This window comes from Oreochromis aureus, linkage group 23 (genome assembly GCF_013358895.1).
Source record: "Oreochromis aureus strain Israel breed Guangdong linkage group 23, ZZ_aureus, whole genome shotgun sequence".
NCBI classification, from domain to species: Eukaryota; Metazoa; Chordata; class Actinopteri; order Cichliformes; family Cichlidae; genus Oreochromis; species Oreochromis aureus.
Genome location: NC_052963.1, coordinates 15,171,244 through 15,196,282, shown reverse-complemented (window position 1 = coordinate 15,196,282; position 25,039 = coordinate 15,171,244). Strand labels below are relative to the sequence as shown.

The window sequence follows — 25,039 nt, the reverse complement described above, 5'->3', positions numbered from 1 at the left end:
GTGATTGGCTGATTAGATAGTTGCCTCAATAAACAGTTGACCTGGTGGCCAGGATACGCATATTAAATATGGCCAGCTTCACATAACAAGATAAAATTGTGTATAATTAAGCCCTGTCAGCTTCACACTGTGTTTTATGGCTCAGTGTGATGAAGAAAAGTTGCCTTAAAAGGGAGATGAGCTAAAACGAGTTGTTCCAGACAGCGGATGAACTGAGGAGTATAAAATAAATAAAGATAATTTTAAGCATGAACTAGAGTCCAAGAATAAAAACCGTGGAGCTGCGAAGGATAATGATAATTGGTCCACTTCAGCTTTTTGACAGTTTTTAGTTTGGTTGCCAGTTTTTTCAGTCCACACTTCTTGAAGCTGGTTGCACTCCAAGTTTATGTTATCTGTTGGCTCCGGGTGTATCTTGTTAGTCTCCAGTTGAACTCTCTCCAAGGATCACTTTATTAATGCTCTATGTTCTAATGGTTGTTTTTGTTTTTTTAAAGACATCTTCATCAAAGGGCAAGAAATAATCTGAAGTAGGGAAAAGCATGTGAAAAGCATCCTATAATTAGCCAAAAGAAGCTAAAAAGCTTTAAAAAATGAAACGAGCACGTTTTTTTCCTTTTGTTCTTTTGTGCCGTACGCTCACTTGAAGTTTGTGCTCCTCTTCACAGGTGGGCAGTGGCCCTGGAGTCGGGTTCAACGTTAACGTTGCCTTCACCGGAGGTCTCGACCCGCCCATGGGAGATGCAGAATACCTGGCTGCTTTCAGGTACCAGATAAACCTTGAGCACATGTGAGGGATTGGTTTAATTTTTGACGACAAACCTCAGAGTTAAGCACCCTGCCTTTATAGCCCTACTCCCAAATGAAGTTCTCCCTTAAAGGGAGGGCGTATGTAATCGCTTCCATTTGTTTGTTGGCCTTCAGACTTCACAACAATATGTGGGGCCTTGGCGGACACGAGGTTGCCAAAGTATTTGACTCTGATCTTCATTGTTAGCAAGTTCAAAACTGACCTTAAAAAACTGTTCAAGAAACCATATCGATGAATATTTATCATATGAAAGAGCGTGGAGAGAGATCTATGACATACTTTTTACTGTTTCAGTACAATATCTTGTGGGGTACCAATGACGCCATAAAGATTTCTGCCCATTCTGCTCCAAGCGTATGGGTAAAGATAAGAAAATACACCATTTCCTTATGTAATGCTTCAAGATCAAAGGTGAAATGGTCAGACATTAGCGCATTGTTAAAAAATCAAGCCAACATCAGCATGTTGTAATAAAGCATCACAAAGATGAGTTTTATTTCAGCTCTTGCCCTTCGGGGGTAGTTGCGCTCTCTGAGAGCTCCTGTTCCACTTTGTCATGATACCAAATGGGAAATCTGAATATTTCTTCAGCTGGATTGTTTTTGTTTGGATGGCCATAACTAATCACATGATACTTTCTTAATGGATTAAACTTGAATGAAATGAAATGAAATCCAGATATATTCAGCTGTTTAGCTCATGAAACAAATAAAAGTAACTGAGAAGCCTGAACTGTGTGATGCTCGTTTAATAACTGTTAATTAATAATCAGCTTTAATTATTTGCCAAACTTTAATGAAGCAACTGTTTGTCATGAAATCAATAATGATTGAAACTTGCTTCTCTTTTGTGTATCGCCTTTGTGGAGATGATGTTGAGATGTTGGCTGATGCACTGTTTAATCTTTGAACCCCGCCCTTCCACTCACAGGTCAGTGGTGATGCCGATAGCCAACGAGTTTGCTCCAGACATCGTGTTGGTCTCTTCTGGTTTCGACGCCGTCGAGGGACACCCTCCCCCGCTGGGCGGCTACACTCTGACATCCAAATGTGAGTGGGAGATTATCGGTAGTGTGTTTCTTATCTCATGCTCCAGCCGCTCCACACGTGCTCACGCTGCTGACCGAGCTTTGAAACCGAGTCTTTGGGTTCCAACAAAGTGATAAAATGTTAATGAATTTCAGCAGCTGTGGAAGGCATTCAGATACATTTAAGTGCATTCACCTCCTTCCTGTAAACTCTCCTCAGGTTTCGGTTATCTGACAAGGCAGCTGATGACCCTCGCCGGAGGCCGCGTGGTCCTGGCTCTAGAGGGAGGTCACGACCTCACCGCCATCTGTGATGCCTCCGAGGCCTGCGTGGCCGCCCTGCTCAGCCAGGAGGTAAGGAGGTCACTCTGAAAGCACACAAGGCTGGAATCCTAATAAAAGGACGTCTCAAAGGGTCGACGTTAGAAACAAAGAAGACCGGTCAAAGCAGGACGTGGATCAGGCTCCTTTATTCCTGCTCATCTTACACATGAGAACTGATTGGAAGTGGACATGAGAAGAAATGTAGAAGTTAGTGATTAAATAAACACTTTATATATCTTGGCTCTGTATGTTCTCAAAACGTATGCAAGTTTTAGCCAATAAGAAGAAGTTTGGCTTAAAGGGGTGGGGCTAAAATAGTCCGTTTTAATAGTGTGAGTCGACTACATTTTACCCTACAGCCGTAAAGGCTAAAGTCGTCACAAAACCGGGCATGCAGTGTGGACACACAACTTTGTCGGTCCAATTCAGGTTAATTTTATTTATATGGCACCAAATCCCAACAACAGATTGCCTCAAGGCGCTTTTTGTTGTAAGGTAAAGAGCCTATAGTAATACAAAAAAAAAACAGAGAAAATCCCAACAATCATATGACCCCCCCCATGAGTAAGCGCTTTGGTGACAGTGGGAATGAAAAACACCCTTTTAACAGGAAGAAACCTCGAAAATAACCAGGCTCAAGGAGGGATGAGTGCGATGACTCAAGAAGAAAGTCACCTAGAACAGTGTTTCCCAACCACTGTACTGCGAGAAATGATCAGGTGTGCCGTGGAAAATTATCTGGTTCCACCTAATTAGTACTCTAAATGACCGGCATGAGTAACGCGCAGAACAATTACATTCTCTTCCACTAGAGGGCAGTACAACTACCTGCTCTAATTAAATAGGTTGCCAAGTGCCAGTAAAACAGAAGACGAAGAAGAAATTACACAATAGTCATGCTGTGAGTGAGACAACGCAGTACGTAATAGCAATAGATAAATATTTGAAAAGAAAAAGTAGTCGTAGTGCCCCGAGGGGGGAGTCGTAGAGCAGTGTTCGAAAGAAAGCAAAAAAGGTATACTGGGAACTAACCGAGCCAATTTGGTATGCCTGGTGCCCAGAGAAAAATTATCAATATGCTTTTTGTGAAATTTGTGTTTGGTGGTGTGCCGTGTGATTTTTCTAATGTGAAATATGTGGCGTGGTGGGAAACACTGACCTAGAACTTTCAAATGTCTACCGTAGGGCCATCTTCTAGGATTCTGAGGCCGGGCAGCAATATTTTAGTGGTTTATTTCTTTCTGGTTGTTTTCTTAAATAATTGTTGTTATTCATTTGATTTTATTTTGTTTTATTTATTTATTTTTTTTAGATATTTATATTTATTGTATTATTATTATTTACTTATAAAATAGTATTTTATTTATTTGTTGATCCACACTTAAACTCCGGGGCAGTCTTGACTCGATAGACGTCGCTGTCCTGGAGCAGGCTGAGATTCATTAAAAAAGGATTGCAGGTCATCCTGTTGAAGCTGTTGCACGCTCATGTTTGCGTTTTCTCTCTGTGTTTTTGACCCGTGCAGCTGGACCCACTGCCCAAGGCTGTCCTCGAGCAGAGGCCAAACCCCAACGCTGTTCGCTCTCTGGAGAAAGTTTTGGAGACTCACAGTGAGTTCACCGTCGCAGGAGCACAGACTCATAACACTGATACCCACAGGGACAGAGTTTTTATTAGAAACCTAATCTGTACCTGTAGGTTCATAAACAATCCAGACCAGTGAAAGGTTTGAACCTTCAGGGAAGTAGTAATTGAAAGGCAAGCTGAGTAATACTCAACATGTCATTTCTCTGTGACAAAATAAAAAACAGTAAAGTCTGCAACATTTTTATTAGAAAATATCTATTTTTACTTTTTAAGATTCTCTCTGGTTCATTTTTTGTGTATGAGCTTCATATATTTAAGGTCAGCCCTCTTAATGCTTTATTTTTATTCAGTTCCTCTGTTTCTCTTGTTTTTTCCTCCCTCCTGTCTTTTATCTGCTCCGTCTTCTCAGGTAAGTACTGGCGCTCGGTGCAGCGCTACTCGCCGCGGCTGGGGCTTTCTTTGCTGGAAGCCAAACGAGGAGACTCGGAGGAGGCTGAGGCCGTCAGCGCCATGGCCTCTCTCTCTGTGGCCAACTCTAATGCCATGGATCAAAGGTAAGGAATCCAAAATCAGAAGTAAACACAGTGCTTAAAGAGCAATAGTCTTGACTTAAGAGTAGTTATACACTTTATATAACCTTTAAACCTGGCAACAGTAAAGTCACCCACCGGGACTACTTTCTGTCGTTGACATCAAGTCTGTGTAGTTGAAGTAACTTGTTATGAAATATATTTAATCCTGATGGAATCCAATAAAACCTCCAAATAACTCAAAGATTCATTTGTTTACTGAACAAGTTCTGCATGTATTGATCAACTGCACATATTGTTGCAGTTTTTTGTAAATATAGTCCCTGGACTGTATTTACAACTTTAAACACTTTAAAGAGATAAGATAGATGAAATAATAGTGACTTTGTTTGTCTTTAGATAGGGTCAAAGGTCATTTATAAAACAACCTAAACAAAGAGCCAACAAGAACTTTTTCGACTTCTTGTACCATAGTCGATCCATCTCACCCTGTCCCTAACATCCTCCTCTGTCACACCAACCCTCTGCATGTCCTCCTTTACTACATCCATGAATCTTCTCTATTCTGAAAATCTAAGCATCGTGAACTCAGCTTCCTGTGTTTTTGTCAGGGGCATCATCTCCAAACCACAGCAGCCCTCAGTAGCATCTTGTAAATCTTCCCTTTCACTCTTGCTAAGGTCTTAAATTAATGTCATTTAATATTTAAATAACTGACTTCAGGATGCTAAAATGGCAAAAATCACCTGCATGAAAGAAGGAAAAAAAAGGTGAAGAGGAAATCTGAAAATCTGTAAAAATACTGTGGGGTGATATCAATTCTATCCACTCAAGCTTTTGGGTTAAATTACAGTAAATATTCAGTGGCTGGCCCGTAATTTTACAAATAATGCTGACGTCACTGTTGTGGGTACACAGTATTAGTACCCACAGTTTTGTAATCCTAGATAAATCAGTTTCCTATAAATGTATATAAGGTTAAAAGAAGAGAGGAACTTTTTTCTGACGCTACCCTTTGTTTGAATGGCTTGAAGGAGAGATTTAGATGCATGGGTGTAGATCTACCTGGTAACAAGTGCTGAGTAACGTCCTGAATGATAAAGCACAGACTTCCTGGGCAGCCTATTAGTGCAATTACAAGAAGCAATGTGTGTTGTTTGTCAGAAAATAGCATTAAATGTGATCCAAAAGCCACAAACACAGTCCAGAGGTCCAGTATACAAAGTTAAATTAGCTGAGATACCATGCAGCAAACAGCCGCCACAGCGCCCACTTCAGGTCAGTCAGAGACGCTATCAATCATGCAAACTTTAAAGGCCTTTACACACCACATGTGTAAAGCTTATGGCCTATTTTTAATGTAGCTGTACATACCGAACGCATAATCAGCTCAAAACGCAGCCGTACTGAATATACAATGATATGGAAATAGTAAAATAATACTATTTTAATAATAGTAGTAGTAATACTAATACTATTAAATCAGATGCACAGTTGGACATTGTTTCGGGTCAATTGGCTCTCTGATATTATTTTTGTGCCTCCCATCAAGAGTTCAAACTGCTTCACTGACATCATGAAATACATGCAAAAGCAATCGTGATACAACTTAAACCGTAAAACATCAGGACCAGCTCATCGTTGCTTGATGTTGAGTCAATTTTTTTTCACAGTGCAATCTATGAGGACGAATTTCAGTGTGTGTACATACGTTACACAACAAATTTGCATCCAAAACATTTGGAATTTCGTGGGGTTTTTTGAGGGAGTTGGGGGAGACCGTTTGCAATGTGCTTGGTGTGTCAAAAAACTTTAAATGCCTCAATATCAATAAAAAAAGACCCCCTGTGTAGCTGTCATGAGATAGCAAATAAGCTATCGAGACCAAAACAGTTTTTGTTGTCAACTGCCAACATGTTTTTTTCTGCTTTAGAGTTGTCGAGGCATTTTAACATGAGAGTCAATGGGGATTGACTCACTTTTGAAGCAAGCCCCAAGTGGCTGCTAGAAGAATTGCAGTTTTAACTTTCCACACTGGATTTCCATTCTTACAGTCCTCGATGTTGCTGGTAAAGTTGAGGATGTGTTTTGTTAATGACAGCCTGAGGTCTAATATTAATGTTCCTGTGTTTTATCTCCTCAGTAGGCCCGAGGAGGAGCCCATGGAAGAGGAGGAGCCGCTGTAGTGGACGAAAACGTGAGGGTGTCACCGCGTTACCATTGACCTCTCCGGAGAACGCCTCTTTGAGCAGCAAAGAGTCTCGACTGATCCCTTCATTTAGTCCCCAATAACCCCACTCACCACGTCAGTCACCTTGATTGGCGGCCCCTCGGCCAAAAAAACGAGGGAGAGGGGGTGGGCTCAGCCTCAAGAGTAGGGAGCCAATCAGAAGACAGAGGAGGACTGAACTGGAAAAAACTTATTTAAACATAACGGCAAGCGCTCGCACAGAGACCTTTTTTCTGTCAGTCTTCGCACCCCCATGTTAGCCCTCGGCGGCTGACCAAGTGATCACGGCAGCGGGCGAGCGTATTTGGAGCGGAGCCATTGGGAGGGTGGAGAAGGCGGGGGCGAGATCAGATCTCGTCACCGAAAGGTGCGATGACACTTGTGTGCAGAAAAATACGGTGCTTTATGCGGCTGCCCTCTGACCACATTCAGTACGGACACCGGGGACAGCAGACGTCTCCAGCTGTCAAGAGGCAAGCTCGGGGATTTTTTTCTTTTTTTCTTGACTATTTTCCCTCCCTAAACAAATGGGGTGGGGGGAGGTGGGGCATCACGGCAACCGAGAAGATAATTTTACTAATTGTGTTCACTGTGGACTTTGGTTGGGCCGAAGTTTGAGTAGGCTTTTACAAAGATTTTAACGGTGAGACTTCGTCGCCTCGCCGGACCAGCCTGTTGTCGAAGGTTGACGAGTGAGAGGAGTGCCTTGGTGAGGGTCCGCTGGATTTCACGATTGTTCAGGAAAAGATTGCCTTAAGATTTTTCTCGCCGAGGAATTGGCGCGAGGGTGCGGGAGACGGAGGAGAATTTCAAGTCCTTTCTTGTGGGGGTGGGGTGGGGGAGAATGATGAAAAATATAGCAAACAATCTTTCAGCATGTTTACTTGGAACGTGACGAAGACAGCATTTATGTCTCTCACGGCCTCTCTTGAAGAGTTACTTTACTTTTTTTTTTTTGGATGGATCTATTTTTCTGTAAAAAAGGAAGAAAAAAGAAAGAAAGAAATGAAAGCGCTTTGTAAAGGTAGTTGCCAGCTTCAGTAGAGTAAAAAAAATTAAAAAGGTGCAAACATGGAGACCTTCAAAGAAGGAATTAGAAAAACTTGCGAAAAGGTTTAGCCTTTAATGTAGCTTCCCTTTAACCGAAGTCGTCGCTTTGTAAAACGCATGCATTTGAGCAGAGAGGCCAGACATGTTTTTTTTGTTTGTTTCTTTTTATCTGCAAGATATTTTGAATGTTATCCAAAAGAGAAAGCCAAGCAAGAGAAAGCCAAAGCATGAGTTTGGATTTACAGCAGTACTTAACTCCACTTAGATGGCAAGCCGACAAACATTTCACGTATTGGCCCTTTAAGACGAGGCGCCCAATACCCAGTTCAATGTTTACTGATTTCACTCCTTCACAGATCAGGTGTGTGTGCCGATCCCATGCTTTGCCGGTTGGCAACTACCTTGGTTACTATTGTGAGCTAAACATCAGCCATGTATATTGAATTGAATATATTTTGAGAGGCAGTAATCGAGTATTGTCTTTGTTTGTATTTTACATGTATGATTTTCGCATCAACTTGTCAATTCTGCAACGTCAGAAGTGTGTTTGGTAAGCGTGTCCACTCCTTTTCTTTTTTTTTTACTTTTTATTGTATAAAATTATTTTTCTAACTTTTTTCATCCATAGATTTTGTTCTGTGTTTTTATCCGTTTTCTGGATAGTTATAGGGCTGCCATTCACGTCCGTAGTACTATTGTTCTTTCTTTCTTGTATTTATCAAAACTAAGGAGCAACTCTTTCTTTCTTTCTTTCTACGGCTCCCTTAAAGCCTTTCTGCATTTTCATCAATGATGTATTTATAACATGTACTGTTTATAGGAGATTTGTATATGGAAAAATTTATAAATGTACTCTAAACTAATGACAGCTATGATATTGTGAGCAAAAAAAAAAAAGAAAAGCAGTATGGTGTAAGATGTTACTCCATCAACTTTGAAAAAGCAGCATATTTAACTCGTCATCGACTGCACTGTTTTCCAGTGGTCACTACGCGGCACCGCCGTTGACTTTTTAAACACCTACAAAGTCAAGACATTTGATCACTTTGTTGCCTAACATTTTCCTCTGGTGCATGTGCGACATGCGCTTACCTTTCGACTGTGACAACACCTAAAAATCAAACAAAACAACGTTTAGAGGCCACCTTATGTAGCTAGCTGAGCTTTCTGTAGTGGGAAAAGAAAAGAAGGGGACACCTATGTCAAAGAAAGGATTTTTTTCTTTTTGTTTTTAAAGCAGCTCGGGATGGAAACCATCAGCCAATCACTTTAAAGTCCTTCTCTAAGCATGTGTGGCACTATCATGTCCGTGACGTCGGTGTTTCCTTCTTCCTTTTTCCTGCTTTGAACTGACCTGACATGAAGAGTAGATCGAATACATTCAAATGAGCCCCCATCTGTCAACTGCTTTGTTAAACACCTGATTAAAGACGACTGTCATGTTTATTTTTAAAGGGACTTTTCATCCCCCAAATCAAATGAGCGTGTTTTTCCTCTGGCCTGTGGTGATTTATCCATTTAGATTGTTCTGGTGCGAGTTGCCCAGGTTTGATGATATCAGCTGTAGACATTCCTGCGGCTTTTGAATATAATGGGACTAAAAAGAAGTTTCCTTGTGGTGCTCAAAAAGAAGAAAAAAAGATGACCCACTTACACAAAAATATCCACAAACCTTGCTGTGAGGAGCTTCATGTAGGAGCTATTTTCTTTCCACCAAAATACATCCGCCATCTAACTGTGATTAGACTTAGATGCCACATTGCGGATGGTTAAATGTATTTTTGCCCTTGCTATCTTTGTCAGTGGTGACTCGGGAGATCTGAGTATCTGTTCTGACCTATTTCTATATATAATAGCAACCTTTTGTGCTTTTTGATGTTACAGTGTAGGAAATGATTAAAACTAATCAACAGGGGCTTACGTTCCACGGGTGTTAACACTTTACTGTTGCAAATATGACAGCATTGACAGAATTTCACAATCTAAACCTCATACGAGCTTTAAAACTATCTGCATACTTCTTTTGGCTAGTGGATGTAGGCAGTAGAAATAAATAAATTATACATAAATTATCCATGAAGATGTTTGATTTTTGGAGGACACGTTGTTGCTGAGTTTTTCAAATATGTTTTATATGCCTTTGAGCATCACGAGGTGAGTCCCCATTTTTTTTTTTAACCCCAATTGATTTATTAGTGGGTGGATATTTCAACCATAATTACCTATTTGCCATACTATTAGTAATGGCATTTATAACAGCCAATAAATGAAAATTTTAAAAAATAAAGAAGAGAAACACCCTTCAGCTAAGTTATGAGTGTTGACATTACATAGTATGTCCACCAGAGGCCACTATGCAGCGCTACAAAGACAACATCCAGCTAATTTGAGCATAGTTGGGCAGAGTGTAAATAAGTAAGTACGCCACCAAAAAAATTAGGGTAAATTATTTTGTTTGTCCAAAAGAAAAACATGTATTGGCCATTATATCAGAATATCAGATTTTCAGATCACCAAATGTTGGTATCAGTCTTAAAAATCCTTTATCAGTCAGGCTTTAGCCAGAAAAGGCTGAGTTTTCTAATCCCAGCACAGTTGGGCAGAGCATAAACAAGTAAATAAATAAGTATCCCTAACAAATTTTAGGGAAATTTCTTTTGGTTGTCTGACAGGGAAAAAAAAATCAGCCGATATCTCAAAATATATTAGTTTTTAAAAAAACAAATATTGGTATCTGTGTTAAAAAATCCCATATCAGTCCAACTCTAGCCAGAGAAGGCCCAGCTGTCTATAACTGAAACTGGTCCACTTACAGCAGAATAATAGACTTGGATGAGCAGTAGTACAGGCCAGAGGAAAAAAATGTCTAAATTTGAGTTGATATAATTTTCTAAACTTGTAAGATTTGCGATTAAGTTGATATTTTTCATGTCTAACCAAACATTCCACTTGTTACTTGCTTAAGTTGTAGATTTTTTACTACTACTTTTTCTTTTTTTTGCTGTCTGCTCGCGCCAAACTTTAACTCTTTGCATGGTTTGTGAGTCAGCATGCCTGCTTGTCTGTGTAACAAAAAGTGTATTTGCACAATAGAAGAAGAACACTGGAGGACTTATATATTTAAAAAAATCAAACAAAAAAACCTCCCTTGGCAACTCCCAAGAGCACCAGGAGGGATGGTTTTTTTCTTCCTCTCTGGTGGGAAAACAATTCAAAAGACTTTGTCCAAATGACTCCACTGAGAAACATTTAATATCATTCTTATTGGATAAGTGATTTTAAGCACTTACGACTTGTATGAACTGTGTTTAAGAGAAACGTGCTCTGCCAAACCTCTGCTACATTCAGACCTTAAAAAGACGCTCCCAAAGAATGTTCCTCTTTCAAAGATTTCTAAATGGGCACTAGAGAAATCAGTTGAGAAAAGGTTTGGGGGGGGGAAAAGGGCATCGTCGTTTGATTGTCACACCCACCTCGGCCAGTTCTATACATATATATAACCACTGTGGCTCAAGAGCAATTCTTGGTTTACATGTAAATGGATAAAAAAAAAAGTTATTTTTTGTTTGTTGTTTGTCTCTATTGATGAAAAATGTTATCTTTCTTTGGGACCTACGCTTTGGACATTTCATCTCTGACATCATCTATAAAATATATTTCTGAAAAATACGAGCGGCTCCAGTCATGTTATTGGTTTGTCATCTAAAGTGGGTCAGCATTGGGATAACTTGTTGCTATCTCGTGAGGTTTTGACGTCAGTGACCAGGATTCTGGACCAAATCAATACAAGAGATACGGCGATCATAGGTTTCTGGTCACGTTCTAGCTGATGAGGTGCTTTGACCACATCATAGTGCAAATCAATAAAAAAATAATCAGTAGTATTGGTTTCAGGGTATCTGCAATGCAGACAGTGGAGTCATGCTTTTTCTTGAGCTGAAAAATTAGCTGGCCACCACGTGACGGCAAGAAAGTGCACCACGAGAGGCATAAAGTCTCAGATGACTTCTCTCTGAGTAGTAAATCGAATTACAAAACCCAGTGTCACAAGTGTGCAGGCTGCATTTGGGCAAAGGCCAAGCAGTCACTATCAGCTGTGGTCAATATTAATTAAACATTTAGTCTAGAACATGATTTAAACGTCTAACTTTGAAAGATCAAAAATGCTGATGAATAAGAAAACTGGCATTCATCTGATTGCATTTCTATATATAGCTTAGAATTAGTTCAAGCAAAATGACGTACGGGGTCACAGGAATAAAAGCTAATCAGTCATTCCATCTCAAATCATCATGGGGTTTCTGCTCCACCATCTCTGGTTTACTTAAAACTTTAATACTCCAAAGTTCAGATCTAATCACTGCTGATTAGATCGATCTGTTATTTTGACATATTTACTCTTATGTACAACATTTTTTTATTTGTACTTGTTGACTTTCATAGCTTTTACTATTGTTTAAAAACGTTACGTGAAATATTGGATTCCTCCAGGGCAGTGTAAGTCTAACAATAGTAGGTAGAGTAGCTCTCAAAACTGAAAAATATGCACATATTTAACAATATTATTTATTAAAATAGTTAACATTTCCAGAATTCTGTTCTATTTGGATTAAACTATATACTGATATTTTTGTTTTTATGGTAAAGGTTGTCATATTTGCTCAATCCAGCATGAAAGTTGAGTGAAAATATAACTTTATTCACTTTTGTGATAAAATATTTTCTTAAAAATATTCTATATGCTTCATTTTGCATTGTTGTGAAATACAACGATATACCATTCAAAAATTATCACTAGTCTTTTTCTTTTTTTTTGTTGTAATGCTAAGTTTTTTTTTATTTTAATTTTTATTGATATGTGTTAATAGGTGTGACTTTACAGGACAGCTTGAATGTTTAAAAATATTTTAACTACCCAATACTCAGCTATTTTTCAACGTATCTGTCCCACATTACAGATCCCAGAAACGCCAGTGAAAATTTCAGGCTTTTATCTTTAATAGTTTCTGACGTCAATGTCGTGTTCAAACATTGGTTTAGATTTTAAAGTCAAAAAAAGAAAAAGAAAAATGAAAGGTAAAGTAGTTGGATGGACAATTTTTCATAAATAAATAAATAACCTAGAAAAGTATTTCATATATAAAACTACAATTTCACAGCAATTAGTATATTTGTTCAAACGTTGAACCATACTATATTTGGGTAAATCTGGGGTCGTCGAGTGGAAAATGTTGGAAAAAATGTGAGGATGTGAGGATTTTAGATGGATTGATCCTTAATGAGAATAGTATGAGGAAAAGCTTTCGTGTATTAATAATTAATAGCGAATTTAAAAAGGAAAGCTTGTTTCTCTTGGAATGAATAATAGCTGTGTAGTTATTAATTCATAAGAATATTTAACAATTAGTTTGTCACATTATAACAGCATAAAAGCTGGGGTATTTTACATTACGATGCTCTCGACAAACAATAAATGAAAATGGGTATATATATATTTTTTTATATAGAATAAAAGTTTAAGAGATTGCTTACTGTGCACTAAATGGGATAGCATATATATTTGTTGTGCAATAAAAATGTTGATTCTGATTATAGTATCAATATATTATAAAGTTAATTTATAAGGTAACAAAGTCACATGATACACGGTGAAATCTGAGAAGACATCGGGTAACCTGGGACAGTGTAAGTCAATAAAAAGATCGATTTGAAAGATGATGTCAAACAGTCTTGAGATAACGCACTTCATTTATAAGTGGACAGCTCTGCCGTCCAATGAGGGGCAGGCACTTCCCCTCACCGTGCAAACACTGAGCTCGTATTTCCTCTCCGCCGACTGTCCCAGCAGTGCAAGAGCGGTGCGATGCTTACTCTCCAACATTAAGCTTCATTTCTTCCCCCTTCTCTTCCCCCCCAAGCACCCTTAAAGCGAGGACACCTCCTCGTGTCTTTTATACCTTTTTTTTCATTTTTCTTTTTCTCGAACAAGCAGCTCCAGGTTTTTGGACATGCCTAACATCGTGCTTTTTAGCGGGAGCTCCCACCACGACCTGTCCCAGAAAGTAGCGGATCGGCTGGGACTGGAGCTGGGGAAAGTGATAACGAAGAAATTCAGCAACCAGGAGACATGGTGAGTATATTTGGGATTTGAAGACCGCGCTAGTTATCTTGACATTAACGCGTGACGGGTTTATTGTCTTCTCTTTTTGCCCTCAGTGCTTTAGCTCGGTGTCTCCCATGTGGGAGGGTTAGCTTCTGGCTAACAATAGTTTACTATTCACGTCTACACGTGACTAGCTAACCACATGTAAACACAGCAGGTTAGCTTGCTAAAGTTGGGGTGTCCTTTATCGGACACCTGCGCTATCCTTATCATTGAGGACTTGTTTTTATTACTTAAAATGCTCTGTTCACCTGCCTTGCGTGCGTTCAAAACAACAGGTGTAAACCAGCGTCACGTAACATTTTGTTAATGCCGTATTTTGTATCTGCGTCGCAAACTCCACAACGAGCTCGTGTCTTATAAAACTCGGCTTTGTAGCCATTTAAAGTGATTTTCTGTTAGCTAGGAAGATGCTACTTTTGAGAAGGGAACAGACTGTTAGTGCTGTTAAATAATTTAAGTTAAATTGTGGTTATTACGGTATAACTGATTCAAGCCTCGCTCGTCGTTGCCTTGGTTAAAGTGCGCTGGTGTGCGGGGGACAGCTACGTCCGATAATGGATGTTGGTTACCCTGCTGTCATTTTAACACACTCTTGAGTTAGCTTGTTAACTTCATAGACCGAAATGTGGCTAAACGCTAGTAAAGGCATTAGGATACATTTAAAAACGCCACAGCAGCCACAGAGATACATTAAATGTTAAATAAGACCACATCTCGTGTTTCTGTGTATGAGGGAAGTTAGTTAACTGTCCACTGGTTGTGTCACATGCGCTTAATTTGAGCTTATATCCACAATAGCCGAGCTCACTATTAGTTTATACAGTGCCCACACGCATGCGTCTACCCTTGGTTAATAACTTTCAGCTTTCCACAGGCCTTTTATTACTTTTACTGCCTGTGGCCTTGAATGTATGCAGCCTGTCTGAACCCTTCTGCGGGATGACCTTTTGGTTTCATGCGTGCCTGTTCGCATGCTTGTGCTGAACCCAAGCTCTCAGTCCCCAGCAGCTTCAAATTCAGCACATATGGAGCTGCATGGGCTTCTTTTGGATGGAGTAACAAGAGTAATATAGTGTCATGATTTTTTTGGGGGGGGGGGCGGGGGCAGTGAGCATTTAATTCCTGCTGGGTTTACTCAGAGATGATTTCCTTGTGTGATGCACTCTGGATTAAAAGCATCCTCGTGCACTCGACTGCATCTGTTGTTTGGTAATCTGCAGTCTCTCTTGGTAAATAGTAAATGGCCTGTATTTGTATAGCGCTTTTACTCTCTTAAAGGTGTCTGGATCCTTTTTCCACCCACAGCTTTTAAAAAACAGAAAAATCCAGGGAAAACTCTTGATTATCTGCGGGGAGTTTGCTGTCCTGGGAACGCAGCTGTTTGTGCGGCACAAAACAAAGATTATTTTCTCAACCTCTCACAATAAAGGGAGGCGATGGCAGCTCTTCTCAAAGCTTCCGACTAAGACTTCACTTTGTGACAAAAACAAGAGCGTAAATCCATGGGAATAAAACGGCATGGAGACTTTTTATTTGTGCTTTTTTTTTTCTTGATGATCAGGCTGGGGAAAATACTCTACTGTTACTCAGCTCAAGCTAATGGAGTTGAAAGACCCAGACACAGACATAGAGAATAAAGGGAGAATTTGAGGCTATTAGTGGACTAACTTTGCAGACATAGGAGCGATATACAGTATCAGTGTTTGCACAGTCTCTGCTAATGTAATTAAGTTCTATTAACTGTTTGTCTAATCAATATTTGGGTAAGTCTGAGATGACCTCTTAACATCACCTGTCCTTTAAAAGAAAGCTAGCATTGAATCCGGGTCAGATCATTCAGTGATTTATTCAAATGATTTCAATACGCTGACCTGTTGCTGCGGTTACAGATCAAGCTGCAGATAGTGGAACCTGAACAATAGAGTAGATCAGTAATTGGATTACATTAGCTTTTTATATTAACAGAGTAGTGGCTGCTGTCACTTCATCACACTTAATATGTTTGAGTTTTGGACAGCTGACCACAAACGGACATGTAAACATCCCACGCATTAAAAAAATGCAGCTTTTGTGGCAGTGTGATTCTCCCTCTGTATAGCTGTGCGTGCAGTGATCACATGACTGAGGTTGATGGGACCTGGTCATCTCCCACAGAGGAATGTCTCACACACACACAGTGTCAGCTTCACACTGAATTTCTTCTTGTGATTGACGTTCAATCTGATTTTTACAGAGCTGGTAATTTTCCAAACGTACTCCCAAAGAGCAGAGGGACTCAGCCCAAACTTGCCCTTTAACACTAAAACCTGCAATGCCCCATAGTGCAGTTTGGTGTGAGTGTCAGCTGAGTGGGCAAACACTCGCTGCTTATAAAGGTAAATGTATTGTTGGGGGTTTTATGAGCATCACAGAACACAGTACAGTAGTTTTAATATCAAATAGATTTACAATATAATGTGGTTGAGTACTTTTTTTTGTTTTGGCTAATCTATCCTTGAGTTTTTCTTTTACTTGGATTTAAGCAACAAGACACTGGGGCCAAGTTATTTTTCTGTCTTTGTGGTCATTTTATGTCTCTGGTCATTTTGGATTCTTTTTGGGTTATTTTGAGTCTTTTTGTAGCTAATTTTGCATCTTCTTTGGCCTTTTGGAGATTTTTTTTTTGTGGTCATTTTGAGGCTATATTCTGTCTTTTAAAGTCTCTGTGGCTGTTTAGTGTTGTGTTTAGTTTCTCTTTGTTGTTTTGTGCCTCTGACTTGTATCTCTTTGGAAGTGGTTTTAGCCTGTTGGTTTTCTTTATGCTTTTTTTTTCCTTTTTAGTTCCTTTTTTGGGTCATTTTGAGTCTGTTTTTGGTGACTTTGAATCTTTTTAACTTTATTTGTCTTCTTTGGTCTTTTTTGGCTGCGTTGAGTCTCTTTGGTAATTTTGAGGATACATTCTGCGTCTTTAGAAACTCTAAAGATTGTTTCTCATCTCTCTTTTTTTTGTGGTCATTTAAAGTCTTCGTGGCTTTTGTGTTGTGTTTAAAGTCTCTGTGGTCTTGTACCACATTGGTTGAATTGTCTGTTTACAAGTGGTTTTGGTCGTTTTGTCAAATGTCTCATTGGCTGCATTGTCTCTTCGGTCTTGTGGGTTTTTTGGGTGGTTTTACTCAAAGATCACAGGGTGATGTGTCTGTGTGGCTGCTTGGTTTCAGTCCTAGCTCTAGTCTGAGGTGTAAAGTATATTCTTTTGCCTACATTTTTGTTATACAGTGTGGAAATTGGGGAAAGTGTGCGTGGTGAAGATGTGTACATCATTCAGAGCGGCTGTGGGGAAATTAACGACAACCTAATGGAACTGCTAATCATGATAAACGCCTGCAAGATCGCCTCGTCGTCCCGTGTCACTGCTGTCATCCCCTGCTTCCCTTACGCCCGACAGGACAAGAAGGACAAGGTAAACGCCTCACCACTCTTAAACCCTAATACCAGAAAGTGTTCATAACCAAAAAACTACAAACATCCTCTGTGGTTGTTCCTGCGAGCTACTACACATATATATTTATATTACTTTAACCCTGTAAATTGGCATTTATGAGCAGGCTGCAGTGCAGCTGTAAGCTTATACAAATATAAATGGTCCTGTGGGCACCGGCTCGAGTGGGAAAACACATAATGAGTGAAAATCTGTCTTTGTAGGAGACGTTAAAATGCAGATTTCAAAATCTCAAGAACAAGACCAAACAGGTCCCCGAAGAATGTTTTTGTTTTCCCTCTGGCACGTTGACGTATTAACTTAATCCCAGTGATGTTTTAATAAGAAATCCCACAAGGTCAGTAGCGGCGTTGGTTTGCAGTCAGAGACTGACGTGTCAGAAACCGACTCAAGCTGCTGATCTTGTAAATCATTATCTTGTGTTGCCACAGTTGTTAATGTGATCAGTGTGGAAAATCACGTCTGTACGAAGCAGCGAGATGGCCACGGTTTTCAACTAATTAGCACCTGCAGAGGTACTTATCCAGCGAATTAGTGTCCTCTCCTCTGACTCCTGCTTGTTTTCCACCACCTTCACTCTGCCTGCGTATGCGCCGAGCTCCACTTATTTAATAAAGTCTCATTTCCCTCACATGAGGGCGTAACATGTGAGGGTCAAAGCTCTGTGAACCCTTTGTCTTACCTAATCCACTTGTTTACACTAGATAAAGATGTTACTTTAAAAACGTGCCGATTTCAGATTCTGTTCGTTTGGAAATGCTATACAAACTTAACCCGGTTCATATTTCACAACACAAACAGCAAAGCCGTCGCTGGGGTTTATAGTACATATATAGTCCAATATAGTGCATTTCTTGGTGGCTGTCAGGTTATACTTCTTAAGGAAGGGAAACAGGCGAAAAGGCTGATGTATGTCAGATTACACAAGAACTGGACTGAAAATCAGTAGCAGCAGTGATGGAGGGATGAATCCACATACTACTTAAAGAAATGACAAGACAGCCGGCCTTGAGTTCAGGCTGTGTTGAAATATAAAGGTAAATATTGACTTTCAAGCTCATTAGAATTGTACAAACTCTGTTTTTGTCCTATATGTTGTATTTCTGTTCTGTTTGCACAAGCGTCAACAAATCTGCACACCTATTTCCCCAGCAAACTGTAAAGACATGAGGTGTGGCTCTAGAGTTTTGCACTATAGGATAAAATAACCATTTTAAAATGGAATATTTACCATATTCATTCTGAACAACAAGCTCGTTTTGTGCTAGATTTTTTTAAAGTTTTGCTACATTTTATGAAAGCTGAAAAAGCTGGATCTCTGAGGCCGCCCACCTCCACGTTAAATAAGTGGAAGAAAATAGATGAATGGAGAAAACAACTCTAAGGGTCAACTTTTTACAGAGCTGTAATGTGTTTCAGGTGAATAATGAACGTCCTCCTGACAGCTAAAATCTTTTTCTCACATACTTCAGACTCCACTCACAGCTGCTCACTTTATCCTGATGCAGTGAGCATCTAGCCATCATGAATATCCAAGCTCCCCATTTAGTCTAATCGCTGGCATAAGCGCCGCTCCACCGTCATGAACACGTATTCGAGTGTTCTGTCAACAAGCCCTGACGTGCACGTCTCCTGGCGTCTCTCGAGTAGACGCATCAGCTAAACAGCACAGGCCCCGAGCGGCAGCCAGACCTACATTGCTGGAGTGACCCCAAAAGGAAGGACTCTGACAAAGACAGAGCAGTCTGCATGTGCCTCTGCTTCAGCATCTGACAGTTGCAACACATAAACTTTGAACTTTGTAGCAAAACAAGGGAGGAGTTTTATTTAGGTTGTTAGAACTTTTATAGCTTTAGTTTCATTTTTGTAAATAAAATGTGTGAAAAGGAAGGCCGGCTGGCTGAAAGGCTGCTTAACATCAGCATAAATGTTCAAAGCTGTGAGTTAACATAAAATGATTATACAAACGGTATCGTCACCATATAAAGGAGGGAGAAAAGTCCTTTCAGTGTATTTACCCGTGAATACTTACCTCGAACGACTGTGTCTCGATGCTTTTTCAGAGCCGAGCGCCCATATCAGCCAAACTGGTGGCTAACATGTTGTCGGTGGCTGGTGCGGACCACATCATCACCATGGACCTCCACGCGTCACAGATCCAGGTTGGTGCACCAGTGTTTCCACCTCTTACTGCCAAACTTGATGGAAAGACTGAGAAATGGCCACATAAAGATCATGTTAGCACCTCTAAATCTCACACATTAACACTAAAAAGTAAATCAAGGCGGGTGACTTAGAGGGCTGCACAGGTGCTTGTAGATGGACCTAATACTGCTGGTAGCTTCATATTAAACTGTCAGTTGTGAAGCTGCCAGTTTCACAGCAGCAGTTTCTTAACAGAGTGATTTGAAGGCGAATGTACGTTTTGATCCAGTTATATTTGTGCTACACGTGTTGTGTTTGCATACATAAAAAGCTAATTATCGTTTTGTTTTTAAGGGCTTCTTCGACATTGCTGTGGACAACCTGTATGCTGAGCCCGCCGTCCTGCAGTGGATCAAAGAACACATTCCTGAGTGGAAGAACTGTATCATCGTGTCTCCAGATGCAGGAGGAGCAAAACGGTAAGCGGCAGCGATACGAGATAACGGGGTTAAGGAGCACCACGTATCTCTGCATGATGTGAAATGCTAATCAGCTGCAGACGGACTGTATGCAGTGAACTATGACCACAGTTTTTATTTATCTGTTCCGTCTTCAAATTCAAACTTCATGTCCCATCATGCCTGTGTCTCCTAAGCGTCTTTGAGAGGTTTCTGGATCATGACTGGAGTCCAGCTTTGGGTATGCAAGAATGTGACATGCAAGGCTGTGCCATATCTGACTGTACGCAATTGTATTATTCTATTGCGTTATCAGCGATATAGCAATGCGTAGCATGTCCTTTCCCTCGTGCTGTGGATGAAAATTACTGATGTGATGGTAAAGGAGGGCTTTAAGCAACTCCTTAAAGCGCTCGACCCAACACGAAGATCCCAGGTAGAACAATGTTTTCAGTTTAAATTCTAGTGTGAGACTGTCTTGTGCAGGCTCATTTTATGCTATGTCACTGCAGTTGTGTTACTATGCTGCTGCTGCTGCCGGCACCTCGTGGCAGTAGATTTACTCTTTGAATTAGGCAGTGTGTCATCAGTGGCAGCGGCTCATTGGAAAAGTAGGATGGAAAATTAGTGTTTGCTCTAATAAATGCTGCCGCCTGCAAGCTGCAGTCACTGATAAAACACAGTTCAGTATTTCTTTTTTCTGTATTGTCATGAGTATTGTGATATAATTTGGGGGCTGTGTTGCTCACCCTTAGCAACGACGTGTCTGCAAATCCTCATTGCTGATAGTGACTGTGAGCAAAAACCACATCATGAGGTTGAAGGAATGACCCACAGAGCTCAGGCAGGAGTGTGTTAAGCACACGTTATGGGATCACTACAAAAAAATTATGCTGCATGGAAAGTTCCTGAAGGAGAGTATGGGCAGCTAGCCAAACAGCAACCTTGGCGGAGTAAAGGCCATAAAACCTGGGCTTTATGGTAGAGTGTCCAGGCAGGAGCTTCTCCTTAGTAAAAAAGCCTCCTTTCCACCAGCACCTGCTTGACTTGGCTCAACTCAACTCTGTTTTTAGGGTTTCCCATTGGGTGGTAGCATTTAAAATGTGACGTCAACAGACTGCGTGCCACCGATTGGACGAGAAAAATTATTCCAGACTAACCAACAGTTTAGCAGCAGGTGTACCATCACCTCGATGTGCCCCATTGTTGTGTTGTGTTTGTGTCACATACAAATGACATCACAGGACATCCGGGCCACGTTGCTATAACAACTCCACCCACATTGAAGTGCTACTAATGGAAAACAACTGAAATAGAGTAGGTTGGGTCTATGCTAGTGGAAAAGAGGCAACGGAAACTGACAAAAGGCTCTTATGTGTTTAGCCCCAATCCTGTGTGTCACATTATATTTTATCACCTGCCCAGTATCATCTGATTGGTACATGACCACCACAGCATGGTGGAGGTAGCATCATGCTGTGGTGGTCATCATGATGACACGGCTAAGACAAAACTCTGAGGGATGTGACTCCGACCACATCAAACGTCCTGAAAGTGGCCGTGCACCTCGTCATATCAAGAACACACAGGCTGCCAAAGATGCACTGACCCCCTCCCCCAACCCCCCATCTGTTTGGCCATTTGTTTGTATTGAGTGTAAATCTATGATGTGGGAAAATATATTTCAATGTTTAATGTAGGGGGAAAGAGAATGTACTTCAGGGTCTGCTGGTGCTGCAGATGGCTGATGTGCATATCGAGTGCTGATTAAAGCTTTAACTCTGAGTCTTTTCACAGTGACATTAGGAGAGATCAGCAGAACCTTGGTGATTATCATCTGCTTAGTTTGCCAACTGCTTGCCATTTTGGAAGTTATTTGATGTCATACTCCAGAGAAACAGGGGCGCACTCCAGGGATTTCAGTGACAGCTTTGTAGTCGACTTGTTTGAGAAGCAATTAAGGGTTGAGTCTGTGCATATCCCTCCTCTTTCCTGTCCTCTGCTCAGCGTGACGTCCATCGCGGACCGTCTGAATGTGGACTTCGCTCTCATCCACAAAGAGAGGAAGAAGGCCAACGAGGTGGACCGCATGGTGCTGGTCGGTGACGTCAAGGACCGCGTGGCCATCCTGGTGGACGACATGGCTGACACCTGCGGCACCATCTGCCACGCTGCTGACAAGTCAGTGTCACTTAGATGGTTTTGGCTCGTTTTATAAAAATGTAGTAACTTTTTTGGTAATTGTTCCACTTTTAGGCTAATCGATGCTGGAGCTGTGAAGGTCTACGCTATCCTCACGCACGGCATATTCTCAGGTCCGGCCATATCTCGCATCAACAGCGCCCCATTTGAGGCTGTGGTGGTGACCAACACCATCCCACAGGAGGAGAAGATGAAGGCGTGCCCGAAAATACAGGTATACACAACACCTGCTGTCTTTAGATTGAGATGGTGCACAGAACTCAACCGACTGATGTTCAGTTGATTGGGATCGCCACTGGCTACAGCAGTGCAGCAGCTTATTCTACCAGTTTACCACTTTGGCGGTGCTAAAGTGTCCAGACCTTCAGGGGTGGATAGTGTGGATCCCGTCTGACTTTCCAGGAAATAAATTTGGCTAATTAGGTGTAAAACTGCAGGTGAAGTTCCTCAAACTCCCTCATATAGTTCTGCCGTGGTTAAAAATGCTCAGCTTTTGAGCAGAACCACACTGTAAGATCACAATGGAATACAACAGTGACATCCAGTGGTATGACCTGTTCAGATTTACAGGCCTGGTTCTTAGCTTACAGTTTGATGTGTTGGGAGTATGTGATATAGCTGCTGAGGCAAACACTTGGCGTCAGATTGAGCTTTTGTTTGTCTGCAGTTTCTCTCCTTCAGAGAAATGTTGCTGTTGTAAGTCGGTCTTCTTTAATTCTGTTACAAACTTCCAGATTCCTGGGAATTCAAACACCTAAATGTAGCTTTACAAAAATAGACGTGTTAATTATAAGTAAGAAAGAAAGAAAAATTAAAACTTACTTATGACCATTATACATATTTTCATCATCTCTTTCTTACTATGTCTTTCTCCTCCTCCACTGCTATCTCCAAGGCTCATCTCTGAGCTGAACTCGGGGCTCTGACACATGAAAACGTGCTTATTTATTACCAATGTTGTTGAAAATTACTTGTTGTCTGCATATCAGACATGCCACTCTTCTGTCTCTAAATAGCTGACAAGAGCTGGCTACACAACAACAACAACAGCTGGTTATAAGCTAGCATAATGTTGGCTAACGTTGGGCTCAAATTTCCTGAAAGTCACACTTTCCCTCTGAACAGTTTGACATGGTGTGAGAGATCATTCACCAAGTGTCCGAGTCTGACAACGTTAGAGCCACTTCAAAGAAAGTTTCCCTAACAACAAAACAGCAGCGCTTACCGACTGCAAAGGTCTGGAAATCCTCAACAACTCCCCTCAGCATCGCTGTCATCAATGAGCCTCACTGACTCATCGACGCGTATCAGGCTCCTTTCAGGAAACTTTACAGCCTCCTCCAGAGTAAACTGTTGTGAGTGCTTCACACCCAGCATGTTGGGGTAAACGGTGATCTGTCAGCCTGTGCTCACTGGATGAACACTGGCCAGAGCGTTGTTAAAATGTGTTAAACAAAAGTGTTTTATACACAAACAGTTGTAGAAACAGGGTGGCCAGCCATGGCTGTCGTGCAGTTAAACAGGCCGTGCAAAAGAAAAAGAAGAAGAGCAAGGCTGGAGGAGGTATGCAGCAGATGTGATTTGTGCTACTTTCTATCTCACGTTACAAACTCGTTATTTCCTGCAGGTCATCGACATCTCCATGATCCTGGCGGAGGCCATCAGGAGAACCCACAATGGCGAGTCCGTGTCCTACCTCTTCAGCCACGTACCCTTGTAGAGAACAGGAGCTCGTCAGGCCATGGGGCCAACGCTTTCGGGCACACCTCCTCCAGTTGAGGCTGAAAACAAAAGAGGCCTGATGGGTTTCAGCCAAAAGCCCATGTGACTGTTTAAAGGTCACGCCCACACATTGTCCTTTACATCTCACCCAGCAGAACAGAGTGAAATATCACTTCCTCCTCCAAAGACCAACTTTGTATTTATGAGCTTTTTTTTTTTTTTTTTTTTTTTTTTTCCCCTCTCTCTTTCAGTTTCAGTCTTGCTAACCTTGAGCCCATCACTCATTGGCCTCCACTTTAACCAAAGGGTCCATTATGTAACACCGTGTATTATTTTTACCTCACTTTAAATTAAGCATTCCACTGTGTCATGGGGTCAGCGATATTTATGGCCCATTATGCTTCACAAAGTAATAAAACATGAAAATGTATCCCCGTCCCCTGCTGTCACTGAAGTGTTTGCTTTGTAAGAGCCGCTGAAAGTATTATAGTTGTAGCCTAACTCTTTAACACTTTGATTCTGGTAGTTTAAGCTTAGTGCCGTATTCCTAGTGTAGTTTAAAAAGCTGCATGGCGAGTGTAACTGTACCGACGTGACCGCGGGCACATAGTCGAGTCAGAGAGCTGCGAACACTTTCTTTTAGTTCCTCGTTTCTTTTAGTGAGACTCGCCTGGTTCAAATGCACGACATTAGGGCAGCCTTCCTTCCTGAGAATCACACTAAAAGGAGATTTAACTATGAATACGAGGTGTACAGGATGCTTACCCAAGAGGTCATGATGAGAAATCGAGCATAAAGCTTTGTTCTAGTGTAGATTTCAGCCATGATTTGTTTTGTTTTTTTAAAGGTGAATCACCTGTAATGGGTCACATTTGCCTGCAGGTGGATTGAAAAGTTGGCATAAAAATGTGATTTCTTCTCTTTTTATATATATATCTCTGTGTAACACTTTGACAATAAAGCTTTTGACAGTGGCTTACCGAAGCTCTCATCATCTCTGCCTTCCTGTTTAGTGGCACTAAAGAAAAACATGAGCAGCAACATTGTAAAAGTGGAGACATAGGGGTTAAAATGTTCTCAACTGACATATCCTCGGTGGGATATACACTCACCTGACACTTTGTTAGGTACACCTTGTTAGTAGTTGGTTGGACCCCCTTTTTTGCTTTCAGAGCTGCTTGAACTGTCTTGTAAGGTGCTGGAAACACTCAAAGATTTTGATCCATATTCACATGACAGCATCACACGGTCGCTGTAGGTTTGTTGGGTGCACACCCTCCTGTTCCAGTCTACCGGATTGAGACTGTGG

The 25,039-nt window shown here is 41.0% G+C and overlaps 2 protein-coding genes across 4 annotated transcripts in view; both read left to right on the top strand.

Moving 5' to 3' along the window:
* The window catches only part of LOC116323110 (histone deacetylase 4-like), a 90,673-nt gene extending 79,445 nt beyond the window's left edge, over window positions 1-11,228 (top strand). For all 3 annotated transcript variants that reach the window (XM_039606759.1, XM_031743369.2, XM_039606760.1), the window contains 6 exons: window positions 669-766; window positions 1,742-1,860; window positions 2,059-2,192; window positions 3,688-3,772; window positions 4,159-4,303; window positions 6,423-11,228. In XM_039606759.1, coding sequence (XP_039462693.1) covers window positions 669-766; window positions 1,742-1,860; window positions 2,059-2,192; window positions 3,688-3,772; window positions 4,159-4,303; window positions 6,423-6,465 — 624 coding nt within the window. In that variant the 3' untranslated portion in view covers window positions 6,466-11,228. The remainder of the gene's footprint in view (window positions 1-668; window positions 767-1,741; window positions 1,861-2,058; window positions 2,193-3,687; window positions 3,773-4,158; window positions 4,304-6,422) is intronic.
* A 2,153-nt stretch (window positions 11,229-13,381) lies between these two features.
* LOC116323111 (ribose-phosphate pyrophosphokinase 2-like) lies at window positions 13,382-24,712 on the top strand. The gene is made up of 7 exons (XM_031743370.2): window positions 13,382-13,689; window positions 16,981-17,164; window positions 19,267-19,365; window positions 19,703-19,827; window positions 21,814-21,987; window positions 22,063-22,222; window positions 23,636-24,712. The coding sequence occupies exons 1-7, from the start codon at window positions 13,568-13,570 to the stop codon at window positions 23,726-23,728; spliced, it is 957 nt and encodes a 318-aa protein (XP_031599230.1). The 5' UTR covers window positions 13,382-13,567; the 3' UTR covers window positions 23,729-24,712.
* Window positions 24,713-25,039: the final 327 nt, after the last annotated feature.

What these genes read in the sequence shown, in the direction of transcription:
- LOC116323111 (XM_031743370.2), top strand. Translation starts at nt 13,568, where the DNA reads ATGCCTAACATCGTGCTTTTTAGCGGGAGCTCCCACCACGACCTGTCC. An exon ending in GACAGGACAAGAAGGACAAG is followed by an intron (nt 17,165 to 19,266) that starts GTAAACGCCTCA and finishes ATGCTTTTTCAG; the next exon opens with AGCCGAGCGCCCATATCAGC. An exon ending in TCCACGCGTCACAGATCCAG is followed by an intron (nt 19,366 to 19,702) that starts GTTGGTGCACCA and finishes TTTGTTTTTAAG; the next exon opens with GGCTTCTTCGACATTGCTGT.